Source organism: Simochromis diagramma, unplaced genomic scaffold (genome assembly GCF_900408965.1).
Source record: "Simochromis diagramma unplaced genomic scaffold, fSimDia1.1 OVJJ01000205.1, whole genome shotgun sequence".
NCBI classification, from domain to species: domain Eukaryota; kingdom Metazoa; phylum Chordata; class Actinopteri; order Cichliformes; family Cichlidae; genus Simochromis; species Simochromis diagramma.
Genome location: NW_024386782.1, coordinates 10,039,642 through 10,053,612, shown reverse-complemented (window position 1 = coordinate 10,053,612; position 13,971 = coordinate 10,039,642). Strand labels below are relative to the sequence as shown.

Genomic DNA, 13,971 nt, shown 5'->3' with positions numbered 1-13,971 from the left:
GATGCTCGAACTGCCGTTGTAGTCAGTTCATCTCATCAATCTTACTCCTTTGAGAAACCACATGTAAGTATCTCGATGCATGCTCAATCATCCAGGTAAGTAAATCCCCTAAAGTTGATTCTGCTCATCTGGACGTAACGTTTTCAGTGGGAGAAACGTTTCGTCACTCATCCAAGTGACTTCTTCAGTCTCAGCTGACTGCAGGTTTCCCAACCTTATAAACAATCTTGGGGAAACGTTTCTCCCACTGAAAACGATACATCCAGATGAGCAGAATCAACTTTAGGGGGGCACATGTAAGTAGTTAACACATCATGTCTGCTTTATTGATTTATTAAGCTTTTGGATAGTATTTTAATATTTGCTGAAGGGGTGTTTTTTTTAATAGTGTCCTGAAACTGTGACCTAAATTCTCTTCAGGCTTTGGTTTTGATGATTAAGAACTTGTATGAAACAAATCAGCTTTAAATAAATAGAAGAAGTAAAGTAGTGTTAAACGATACTACAGATTTTCTTCTAGGTACTGTAGTTACTCCTAGTATTGTTATCCATCTGATAAGCTGATAGCAATACTAGTGATGTTGCATAAACTCTGACTCTGTATCCAAGCTCCTGCTGTGTTGATTGAGGTTGTCATCCTCTTAAAGTGTTCTAATACTTTGCGTCTTGTTTAATTTAAGCGTGTCTTTCAAAAACAGCTTGGGGAGTGTGACCATGTGTACAGCGTCTCTTTATGTCTGTCTCCATGTTGGTTGAGTGTGGAATAAGTGCATATGAGAGCATGAGGGTGGGAACTGGATGTTTGTGTCTGTGGTGTGCCTGTAGTCTGTGTCTATATGTCAGTGTTGGGTATCGACGCACCTCTCTGGGGACATCTTCATGCCCTCCAAAGGTTTGGAGCCTATCCCCACCCACACCACTTCCCCTGCCAGTGGCCGGACTCCCTCAGGGTCGGTGCGTTGGTGGTTCTTTGTGTCTGGGGTTGGGCGTCCGGTACACACCGGCTCCCTCCTGGCGGGCCGCTATCGGGGCCTGGAGCCTGGGGCTTCGCTCGGGCCACTCCGGAGGTGGGGGGCCCCCGGCCTCTCGGCCTGGGGCCTCGGTCACTCAGGGGCACAGCTGGCTGCGCGGAAGCCTACGGGCGCGTTCACTGCAACTCCCCCCTGGCTTCTGCTCCGCGGCTGCTGAGTGAGCCCTCATCTGGGACTCTCCTCAGCTCTTACTGGGACAGTGGCGCGGCTGCCCCTCTGTTGGTCTTCCTTGGTCTCTTGTGTTCTGGGGGCCTCTGGATGTCTGGAGTCTTGATCTCCTCCATACCTGCTTCATGCCCTGGAGGACGGGGCTGTGGCTCCCCACACTCCCTAGCAGATCGTTACATGGAGAAACCTTTGGAATGCAAGCATGCTGATCCACACAGGTATGCACACAGGTGTACACACGGGTATTCACAGACGCGGACTACAGCTTTCTTGGCTGCTGCCTCAAAGCACATTGTGCGCTGTCTATCTTGCGTGCTGCACAATATCGTTTATTATTTAGTATCTACTGATATCTACTGCTAACTAGTTTATTGTGATGGTGCCGTTTTTTTTTATTTATTATGTTGCTCTTTGTTGTTTGCTTTCTCTTCTGTTTTTTTTCTCCATACAGGTGACCCAGGAGTTTTGTTCTTTTTTTTTTTTTTTTTTTTTTTTTTCCTTTCTTCCCCCCCTTCTCACCGTCTCTCTCCCATTTGGGTTTTCTTTCTCTCCCTCTCTTTCTTCAGTCTCTCCCTGTCCTATCCTCCAGTCATGTATGTCCCGTTTGTTAGCAACTGAAATAAAAATAAATGCAGAAGTATAAATAAATAAAGGTCAATCAAAATGGACCATATGGCAAGGCCATGACGATCCAACTTTGGTAATTAAATCCGATTGGCAGCTTCTTGGCCTTAAGACAACAATTCTGATGGCTATAGATCCAAACGGGACACAAAAAAAACAAAAAAACAAAAAAACAAAAAACAGCCAAATCTGAATGAGACAATCTTAATCGTAAAAAGTGGAAACAGAAAATGAATGTACTCCCTTTGCTGGTATATAGCTTTATAGAGAAGCGATTTTGCCAAGTATTTCTAGTTGCTTTCTTATTTCCTATATAAGAAAAAAAATGAGTCCTTGAACAACACTCTCTCTTATGAGGGTGTATAATTTTTGCATTAGTCGTGACCTGATTATTGTTTGCACAAAAGCACATAGAGTTTGTCAGGCAGGATCAGCCATCTTAGTGCAAACAAGTAAGCGCTATGGGAAATGCCAGCATCACATAGAAGACATGTACGGTAGATGATTATGATAAGCTTATTTAAAGATTTTTCATAGGTTTGAGTTTCACATGCTTTTCAGGAAGTCTTATGAGTGTGCTCGGCTGTTACAGGTCAACGCAGGACACAGGCTGGTTTAAGTTTAACATCATGTGACGCGTCTAAAGGTCCGGGGCTGCTTACTATGGTGGAAATCTGTCTTCTCAAGACGTTTATGGTTTTATTGTTTGCTCTTACTACCTGAAAACATCTATACACATACAGTTTCACAAAGCTTTACATGTTAAGTGATGTCATCTGCCTCTCCGTCTCACCCAACCTTTAAAGCTCAAACCTGCTGACTCTAAGTGTTACTCTACAAATAGTAATTTGATCTTGCCCAGAAGGGCCAAGTGAGTCTGTGAATTTACTTAAGTTGTTTACTTTTTTACAGTTTTGTACTTTGTATTTCAGGCTGCTTTGTGTTTCTGTTCCACCACATTTTACTGGGAGCATTTTTAAACTAATGTTAAACACTGGACCTCAGGCTCTGAACATTTTTGACTTTTGACCTCTTGCAAAAGAGCTGCACATTGTTTGGATTCTTCACCATTTCAACTGTATGTAATGTGTTAGAAGTTATATCATACATAAGTTTCCCCTGATGGTTTTATTTAACTATATGACCCATAAATGGGTTAAAGGTGCAATTCTGTTTTTAAGAAAAGAATAAAAACTGTAACCTTTGGAAGCACTGTTTTTATTTTGTCATCTATCCTTCCACAATAAGCCTCTCATGACCGTCAGAGTGATCTTACTAATCCCTAGATGTGAAACCACTGGACTTCCAGTGTGTAAGCAACTTTTCCCATTAACATGGTAAAAAGCTCAGCATGTGCTTTGGTGGACTGTAGGTGCCAAGCAAAGCTTTGCAGACCCACGTCTTCCTGTTTTAGTTGTGTACTGTCACCTGGGGGCGACATCAAAAATAAGTGGAACAACTGGTACTGTGGGCTATGCTCATTTATATTTGTGCGTGTGTTCTTTTCCCTTCTTGAGAAGACAAAGAATGTCTTTGTGTTGTGGTGGAGTAAACCGAGAGTTTAAAACCTCAGAACTGTCCATAGTCCTCTGATCTGCTGGTGTTCTTTCCAGATACTCGCTCATTGTGAAAAACTCCTCCGGGAGAAACTTTCTCCATCAATTTTTAAAAATGGCCAGTATTTGCATTGTACTGTCAACACTGTGCGACATGCTTTTGGCTTTGGAGCACACATAAAGGAGTCTCTGTGGTTGAATCCGGCCCAACTCCAACAGCTACAGCAAATCATATGTAGAATTAGAGAGTATTTTTTCTCAGCACACTGTGGTCAGTGCAGTTTGCATGTTCTCCCAGGCTACTTTAGCTTCCTCCCACATCCCAGTGACATGCACGATAGGTTAACTGGTGACCGAGTGTGAATGGTTGTCTGTCTCTCTGCATTAGCCCTGTGATGCAATACATCGCCTTTCATCCTGTGACAATCAGTCGAGGATGAAAGGCGAGAAATCTTTTATCTTTGATTCAGCTTGGTTTTAATACACACAATAGCTACAAATGTGTACAAGGAGAAAGGGTGTGAAGGAGGGTGTTTTGGCTGAGCCATCTTGAAGTGTTGCTTTTCAATAAGCTTGTGTTTGGCTGATGTGAACGAGACACTTTTTTTTTTTGTTAGTCAAATTTTTGAGCAAATAGGTTTGAGGTAGTGACTGCCACGCGACTGTCAGCTTGAAGATCACTTCTTTACACTCCTGGAAACCACAAAATGCGATGTACACATTGAAAGTTTTCTTTGAAATGAATTATTAAGTCGACTTAAGATTTTATTTTACATTATTTAAAAAAGTAAACATGAGAGTTAGATCCCAGATCTGATGAGTGTCTTCTGTTAGTTTGCCAGCAAAATTCCTTAAAGGATGTCCAGGATCCCTTCAAATGTCTTTGAATCTTGTATAATATGCAATGCAGGCTGTGGTGTGTGCTTTTTTGTTTTGAGCATTGTCATTTAAAAAAAACTTGTCCCTGTCCCCAAATTTCAGTAGCACATGGAAGCTTTTTTTCCTTGCGTGCCTTATTACTAAATGGAAAATTACCAAGAAAAAGGACTTGTAGGGGTCTGCCGGCCATCCTTTGTTTTATATGTTAAAGAAGGGACAACCCCCTGTTGATAAATCAGCAGGGAGTCTTTGGGGGAGGGGAGCAACCCTTGTGAATTTTGAGGTGGAAGAGTACTGGCATTTGGCCATTCCTCAGCCCTCTTTTCAAGCCATGGAAGTGTGGACAGTTTGAACTCTGGTGAAACTGCTCAGAACTGTTTGTGACAGGATGTTTAATTATGAATTCAACACGTTCCTGACACTTGAATGGATGAACAGTAATTTTTAGCAACAGCGAAGAAGAAAAGTTAAACAGATGCTGGATGACTGAGCAGAAGTACTCAAGTGCAGAATTAAAGTGCAGATATTTTACCCTGAAGTCCAACTAAATCTTACAAGTAGATAAGCAAGAGTAGCAATAAACTGATGGACGTGCAAGCACTGTATATATATTTTTTTCTCTTTACTTTAAATGTGGACATTAATATGTTTGCCTTTGACACTTTTACCTACAAAAAGACTGCAAACACACCTCCACATTCCTCTCTTATCATGCTTCCATCTATTCCATGTTTTTACCATCGACGAGAGACAAAAGCATACTGTGTTTCCTGCAGCAGAGCACAGCCAAAACTGTGTCACTGTGTCATATGTAATGGCGTGACCAATCACAGCACAGGTAAATTTGAGTGGCTGTTGGGGATCTAACATAAGTCCAATCACACCAGAGTGCTCAGCCAATCAGGATCCTTGTAGCCAGTGCACAGAGCCTGTCTGTGGGAACATACCAAATTTTTGAGTATAAGTGCAGCTGGACAAAATATGCAGCTGCATGTTATCTCTGCTCATGCAGACAGGGATGAGTTTGCATGTTTATTTCTGATAGCGCTTGTAAGCACAGCTTGTAAATGTATGTTAGAGTGAATATTTAGTGAATGTGTGGGAGAAAGAGAAAGAAAAGATGGAGTTATTCCCTGCAAAGATATAAATTCTGATGATTTCTCACACTCAAAAGAATTTTTCTTGTTCTATATATTTCTCTCTAAAATAGGATTATTCATGCTTCCCGCCAAGAAATGAGCCAGGAGACACATGTGTCCTCCACTGACATCTCCTCTCTTGCAGCTTTCTTAAGATGCATTTTGCATAAAACAAAAAGCTGCATTGGTTTCTTTCGAAGCTGTTTTGCAAATTTCATCACTCTCTCGTCCTTCTAGAGCCATGACTTTATGATGCAGGGAGCTCTCCATCCATTTCGCACTGACTACAAGAAGCGCCAGCACTGGTTTGAACCAGTGCGATTTGTTACACAACACCACAACAGAAATGAGTAGGATTGTACTGTGCATGCACTGACAACAGAGCAGTAACCTCTAACAATGACCGATTTTCCTGCAGATCCCCGTGCGTTGTTACATTAGATCTCAGAAACTGTCACTGTGAATATGGAATAAGAGTTATTTGCATTGATTGATGCCATACTGTGAGTGCTTGCTGGCTGACCAGCATCATAAAGCTGTGTTTGGCCAGGGGGCTATTGCGCAGCTCCATTTATGAGACCCCATTTGATGTTTTTCCCCCCCTACTTACATAACATGGATGTGGGGGGGGGGGGGTTTCTGGCACTCCACACAAGAACCGCCACGATCCAGCCTGTACATTCCGGTGGTTGCCATAGCAACAGGGCAGCATCCCGCTCCATCCTTTGTCCAGTGTCTCCCCATCGTTTGAGCTTCCCAGGCAGAAGGAGGTTTGGATTCTGCATGCAAATGGAAACACCCCTAATTGAGCTTCAAAGCCAGGAAGTAGAAGGGATTTACTCATTTAGATGGTGACTGAATGCCATTAGGTGGCTTTCACAGATTGTAGCGGTGCACTGAACTCCCAGCATCCTCTTACGACATGGCAACACTCACGTGTCGAGTAAGAGGAAAAGAACTGAACACAGCGTACTGATCAAGTTTTCTTTTTTGTCACATATGCAAATGGAAACACAGCTAAGGGAGGGACTGGTGCTAAATGACGTGCTTTAATTATATGGGATTTAAGTCTAGGAGAACATGGTGTCACTGTGTGGTTCTGGGAAAGCATGAAGTTTTACTGGGAGAACTGGACTGTTGCAGTGTGTGTGCCAGTCAGGGAATGTTTGTTTTCTTTTGTCAACAAGTCCCTCAGCTTTGGAACAAGCTGCCTGAGGAGATAAGGTTTGCTGAATCAGTGATTGCCTTTTAATTCTCAGATCACATTTTTTATAGGCAAGCTTTTATATAGCGAAGCTTTTGTCATATTTTATTGACTGTCTTGCTTGTGGGTTCTTTTTATATTGATATGCAGTGTTTTTCATTTTTGCACCCTTCTTTCTGTGTTTTACTGGATGTTTGTTCATATCTGCCTTCTTTTGCTTGTCTATTAAAACTGTAAACTGAATGCTCTTTGTTTTGGTGTTTTGGTTCTCCTTTTGCTTAAATGGGAATAATAAATTCATGACTCCCCCCCCCCCCCCCCCCACACACACACACACACACACACACACTTTTAGCTGCAATGCACAACAGTCTCTAAATAAACTCACAATAAAAGATACAGTTCAATGCCCAATTATCAACTTAGTGATTGCTGATGGAAGGTTTTATCTTCTAGTTTTAAAGCACAGTTTATACTTGTTTTTCCCTTCAAACTTTACATCCTGCACATGTTTTCCTTATTGGTTTTCTGTTACGAACTCAGTGAACTCAGAAAGGTTTTCTACAAAACAAAGTTTAAAAGGGTGGAGAGGTTTCGTGTTTTCCCAGAAAAGACAAAAACAAAGTACATGTCTTGGCTTCAAGCCATTCACCGTCTTCTGAAATATGAGTAAACCTGCTTTCGGCATTATGATTGGCTAACCTGCGCCATGCAAAGCCAATCAGGGATCTGACTAGCATTGTGTTGTAAGGGCAGCTGGGATGTAGGGGAAAGGTCTCAAAGCCCTACCCCCAAGAAAGGAGAGGACAGCAGAAGTAAATGTTCTGTCACGTGAAATGACCATGTTGTGTGCTTTTTTAGGAAATTGGGTCACTCTTTTGTCTCATTATGTTAGCACAAAAAAAAGGATTTATTTTCCATCCTGTTATTTTCTCTGTATAGTGCAGATTCCCAACTCTTTCCTGACATCATGTTGGATTCGAACACAGCTGAATTTATACGTGTTCTCTACAGATCGCAACGCTTAAGGGTAAACAATATATATAAATACCAGAAATATGCTGAATTTACTACTTTGCATCAACTGGCAGCACCTAGAAATTTGCTACTAGTGGAAATTTACCCCAAACCTGCCACCCTCTAAACTCAAAGGAAAGACTTGTTTTTCTAGTTTGTTTCTTAAGTTAATAACAGTGTGCAGACAAAGTACATTCAAGCCACAACAATCTGCGGTGCTGTCTGACTGTTAAATGACACAGCACTTCTGGGAAGACTGGCCTCTGGCTTTTTCACTGAAGGAGTTTAATAACTGTCTCATGAGTGCACCAGTTTTCAGTTACTTCTCATTCCATCCTAAAAACGAGCCCAAACAAAGCTGCTGTTGAGCTCCTGCCAAGGCATCAGCCAGACTGAAACATTACTAGTGTTTCCTCTTGGTGTATTTCCTTTTAACACTCACAGTAACAACACAGCAGTGCCAGCTGTTTTAACAGCTTGCACAAATGTGTGAAGAGCAGCCCGAGCTCCTCCTGCAGCTAGAAACCTTTGGATCAATCATGATTTTCACACTGTCATGATAGCTTTATGAATGCTCCAGTCTAAACTAAGTTTATCAATGAAAACTTGATGCTTTGCTGTCCATAGCTGGACAACTTTGATTAAGAATAGTGTGCTTGCCAAAATATTGAATAAAAGTTAGATGAGAAGATAGAAGCTGCCACTGGGTCTGCAATGCAAGCTTAAGCTGTATAAACAATGTTTGCATCTGCATATAGAACCTATAGGCAAAAAGCAATATATTTTTGGCACTTGAGTCCTCCGGTCTCCATTTATACTCCTAACACTTTGGAACTTGGCAAGCTCATAGCTTTTTATACAATTTTCTGGGTTAATAGTTGGGCTGTAAACAACAACTGGCACCCATATTATTTGGATCATTACACCTTGGTCTTGATATGTACCTGTTAAACCGGAAGTCCTAAAATGTTAGTTCCCCCCCAACCCTTAAAGTCTAAGGTAGACAATAACAGATGAGGTTAACCAGCTATAGTACACCACTACCTGTCTGAGCTTCTACAAGGAAGCAAGTCGGTTGGAAGTGTGGGAAGTCAAAGAGTCACACAGCAGTGTTGTGATAAAAATAAAAGTTTTAAATGTTTCAATAAAAATCACCATGTTCAGTAAATGTAATGTTTTACCAAATCAGGTGCATTATAATATCGCAGTTAACAAAAGGATAAAACTCCTTGAGGAAATCTACAAATGGCATTATGGACAGATCCACCACATTTGCACAACTTACATCTGGGTACAGACCTCTACAAAGTGTACGATACAAAGATGACCCAGTGTGTCAAAACTCTGAAGACAAATGTTGCCATTTAAAAGTAGACACTTGATAAAACGACAGAATTAGTAACAATGAAGACTGGATAGTTGAAAGGCAGTTCAACATATTAACAGTATACTAACTAGTCAGATTTATTCAATTACAAATGCTGTCCAGTCTTAGCAGCGCTACTCTGCAGTGTCCATGTGCTTTAGTTCGTTTTAGTCACTGACAAAACAGGGAATGATATGACATGGGTTACAAAACAGTGTTACAAAAGCCAATCCCTGCTAAAGATGAGGGGAAAGGCATACCCTGCCATGACCAGCTCACAACTACCAAGGATCTAACACCTTGTCATGTTTTCAGTTGACCAGTCAACTTTAAGCCATTAAAAATGTGGGTTAAAAATCATCTCAGAGGGAGAAAGGGAGGACAAAAAAAATACAGTACTAGTTTAAAAGAAATTAGGGGGGGGGGAAAACAGGCGGAGTCAGTTGTGGATTTAGTAATCCACGGGTTCATCTCCTTCCTCGTTCAGCAGACAGGTGCGGATCAGGGCCTCGGTCACACTGTACGGGTCACAGTTGGCTGATGGGCGACGGTCTTCGAAGTAGCCCTTCTTCTCCTGACCAACATTACGAGGAATGCGAATGCTGGCACCACGGTTGGCCACACCTGCAGAGAATTCGTGGATGTTTGATGTTTCGTGGCGGCCAGTGAGACGGCGGGCGTTGTCGAGCCCCCCTTTGGGGTCGTAGGCACGAATGTGGTAGCTGTGCCTCTTTGCGAGCCTCTCAATGGAATCCTCAATAGCTCTGAAAGTAGGAATGACAAGTGTCGCATCAGAAATGCAAAAATAACTTTTTAAAGAAATAAATTAAACTAGACGTGAACTTAAACAAGTCCATGAAGCTTTTGCCACTCACTTCAATCCACCGTCTTCCCTCATCTCTTTCGTGCTGAAGTTCGTATGGCAGCCAGCACCGTTCCAGTTTCCAGGGATTGGCTTGGGATCAAATGAGGCGACAACGCCAAAATCCTCACAGACACGGTGCAGGATGAAGCGCGCTACCCACAAATGATCGCCCATGTCAATGCCTTCACAAGGTCCGACCTGGAACTCCCACTGCACATGGAGAGACAGCTCAGCATTACAAGTGATACTTTTAACTGTCTCTTAAGAACCAGAAAAACCAGGTTTCAAATCCAAATTCATGTTTGGCTTCTTTAATTACCTGAGCAGGCATCACTTCAGCATTTGTGCCACAAATCTGGACTCCAGCGTACAAACAAGCTCTGTAATGGGCCTCGACTATGTCCCTGCCATAAGCTTTGTCAGCTCCAACACCACAGTAGTATGGCCCTGCAAACATTGAAAGTGTTACATCATCCAGGCAAGGATCCATGTATCCATGCACATTAATTCATTGAGGGAAAATAAAAAAAAAAAAAAATTTAAAAAAAAGGTTTCTCACCCTGTGGTCCGGGGAAACCATTAGATGGCCAGCCAAATGGATGCCCGTCCGTTCCAAGGATGGTGTACTCCTGTTCCATGCCAAACCAAGGATGCTGATCCGCCACCATATCCATCACTTTCTTACAGGTGAGCCGAAGGTTGGTTTCTGCAGAGACCAACATGGCAAATTACACAATGTTCTAAAACACTTTGGCCACCGACAGTGCATATTTTTAGGGTCTCTGATCTGTAATTGTGAGCTTCTCTCATCTCAAATAAAATGAGTGTAAATCTACAGAACAATTCTTCAGTTATGTTTTAATTCCACATTTATTCCCATTCATTTGCCATAATCACCAATGCTGTATCTCTGGTATGTACACACCTCAAATTTTGGCTCATGAGACGTAATGAGTGGGTGGCATATTTCAACCATGACTGCAATAATCATTAAATTGATTAGAACTACTAATTGTGCTTCATACCAAGAACAATTGGGTCAAAGCATATCTAAGTTTATGTCATGTCACAACTTTATCAAAATAGTTGCTTAGCAACGCTGACAAACAGTTTGCTGGGCTCCTTTCCCCTCTTCCTCGGAGTTCTCCTTTAAAGGTATGCCCCGCCCACTTTACACCTTTAGACCAATAAAATCACCGGCCGTCTGGCGTTAGCTTATCAGTTTTAATATTCAGCTATCAGATTTTCAAATAATTTTATAGCCATTATCTCGTTGAAGTGGTCACATTTATGATGCACTCTTACACGCACATCACCATCCATCGCCCAATTTTTTTTTTTTATTAAAAAAACAAACAAAAACAAAAAAACAGAGGAGCTCCGTTTACCTGTAGGTTTACGGTTGTACTTCAGGACTTCACACACCACCAGCTTGTTGGGGTCTTTGCGGAATGGATCGCGGAACATGGCTGCGGGGATCAGATACATGTCGCTGTTGGAGCCTTCGGATTGGTAGGTACTGGATCCGTCAAAGTTCCATTCAGGAAGATCTACAAGAGGAGCAGAGCAGTGTGATAGCCTGCAGAACATCTCTGGCTTTCTGCGACTGCGTCAGGAAGATGCTGCTTACCTTCGATGCTTTTGGGCTCAGAATCAAGCGTCCTGGTTTTGCATCGGAGCCCCTCTCCGGTTCCGTCGATCCAGATGTACATGGCCTGGACTTTGTCCCCCTGAGGGAGCTCCATGTACTGCTGCTTGACAGCTTTACTCAAACTGGCGCTGGCGGACGTAGCCATCTTATTTGCTACTATAATACACCTGAGGATGAAGAGGGGGAGATGAGAGCAGGTATGAGACTGCGCTGCGCTCTGGATCACATGTTGCATAACCGGGTTCGGGGGCGCAAAAAAAAAAACCACACACACAAAAGCAGCCCCATTGTTTTGTTTTTTCTTCCAGAAAGGGGGGGGTGAAAAAACACACCGAGGATGTGTTTTTTTTTTTTTTTTTTAAGGCACATTTCCAGCGTTTTCCTATTTTTTTCTGCTTTCGCCACAAAAGAAAAGGCGACTTTACACCATCCGTGTTTACTGATAAGATTACATTTAACACCGCAGATGCCACCTCACACTGTGGAAAACACAAGGAAACAAACGGCTTCCGCTAAATACACCTCATCCATACACGCAGTAGCTGATCGCCGAAAACAGGTGAGGCAATGTTACATCATTTGCTTCCTGTTTCATACACATTACCTTCTGTCCCACACCTAAATCAACACACCTAGGAAAAATAAACTGAAGCATCCATACAAAGCAATCAAGGAAAGGCAGAAGCTCGGGTTAAGAAAGAAGTTACTGCACAAAGTCTGGAACAATGGGAAGTCTCACACAAAGAGCTGCCTGACCGGGAGGTAAACTAATGCAAAGGTAGGAAAAATAAAGACGAATTACCTCGAGAAACGAGAAAATTGAAATAAAAACTAAAGGACTGGCAGGTCCAATGTGTTGTTGAATGATGTCTCACTAGTGGCTCTCTCATTCTCCGGTACTGAGATCCCGGATCCAGGAGAATTTATAAGAGCGGGATCTGGCCTTTGATTGGTCGGAGGGGGAGGGCTGAAAGAAGAGCCGCAACGCCCTCTACCCGGAGCTGAGCCGCGTGTTACTATGCGTGAGTCTCCCCTCGTGAGGGCATCCTCATCTTCGCGCTTAATCTGAAGCTGAAGCGAGACAAAAAGAAAGGAGGCTGGCAAACTCTTTGAAAACACGCTGCAGTGCCGGGCAAAATGTGCAGCTCAGCTCCGCTCACACCGCCAGGTGCGTCTCCGGTCCAAGACGCCACCGAGTGGTGGAAATCAGTGCCATGAACGAACTGGTTTTAGTGGGAGGTTATGTAATCCCGCAACCAGACGTCTGATGGTGCAGTGAGGTTTTCAACTGGATTTTCAAGTTTCTTCATGATACACTCGTGTGCAGATGTATATCATGCGCCTCTTTACCAGTTGTTTTTATTAGTTTAGTTTTCATTCTACAGTTGGATAAAACAGCCACAGCTGGCAAAGCATCAGATAGAAGCTGTATATTAAAAGCCCCTCTGGGCAGATTATTTTAAAAGATCTTAATGCCACAGTTACTGCAAATACTCTCTGACCTCCTGGCAGCCATGTCCTGAGGCTGTAGTTGCATACATTTTCATAGTCATCACACCATTCAGTGGCCCCTCGTCTCCTTTGAAAAGGAGGTATTGTCCAGACGGAGACTGCTCCCAACAGGATAGAAATGTTTCATCACAAGATAAAGGTGATCGCTCAGAGCAACCTTGTATTGATTTGCAGTGACCTTTCCCTCCAAGGGGGACGATAAGGACTGAACCAATGCATGCACCCTAACTGCTTCCTGCAGCATAACAAAGCCACCTCACTGTAGGTGTTAACAGCCGGTGTTTCATTTTAATTTCTCACCCATCTGAATTTGCAGTGCCTTTGTCAGCAATATTGTGCAGAAACTACCAAGCAGGTAACCTGTTTACCTTTACATTCTTTTGAATTAGAAGATGAACGACTGGCCTTGGCGTGCCTTTCTAACTGAATGCATGTTTTGGCTCAGGAGGGGAGCTGCTAAAAACAAGCTCTTTGACGTGTAAATTCTACACGTCACGTGAAAAGCACTTTTCACAAAAGATTTTTGCACATTTGGTGATTTCTGCGGTGGTCTACGTGATCAGTGGTGAGAAATCTAGTTAATTTTTGACATTTTAAGTCATTTTGATAGTGAAAATAATGGAAAAGTTGGGACATTTGCATCATGTCCAAATATCTAATAATATATCATATCAGTAAATGGTTATATCAGCAAATCATCACATTCAAAGAAGCTGCAGACTTTTCTTTATCAAAATACTTTATTTTCTCTTGGCCACTATTTAAACAGCGAATAATTTCATCTTTAATTATTTTTTTGAGGTGAATAATGTATCATTCAACGCTCTAATAAGATGCCAATCCTGTGATAGCAAAAGAGTGGCCAACTATCAAAAAAATAACCATTCTCCCTTAAGGGGAAAAAACACACGAAGATGTAACCTTAGAACTAAATCCTTGAGAGACCCTTCTTTAAGCTC

At 42.3% G+C, this 13,971-nt stretch overlaps 1 protein-coding gene across 1 annotated transcript; it reads right to left on the bottom strand.

The window, feature by feature from the left end:
- Positions 1–8,728: 8,728 nt before the first annotated feature.
- On the bottom strand, positions 8,729–12,430 carry glula (glutamate-ammonia ligase (glutamine synthase) a). Its single transcript, XM_040021694.1, has 7 exons — positions 12,303–12,430; positions 11,480–11,667; positions 11,238–11,399; positions 10,409–10,555; positions 10,169–10,296; positions 9,860–10,059; positions 8,729–9,748 (listed from the first exon to the last, which is right to left on the bottom strand). Exons 2-7 carry the CDS (start codon positions 11,643–11,645, stop codon positions 9,436–9,438), a joined length of 1,116 nt encoding a protein of 371 aa, XP_039877628.1. The 5' UTR covers positions 11,646–11,667; positions 12,303–12,430; the 3' UTR covers positions 8,729–9,435.
- Positions 12,431–13,971: the final 1,541 nt, after the last annotated feature.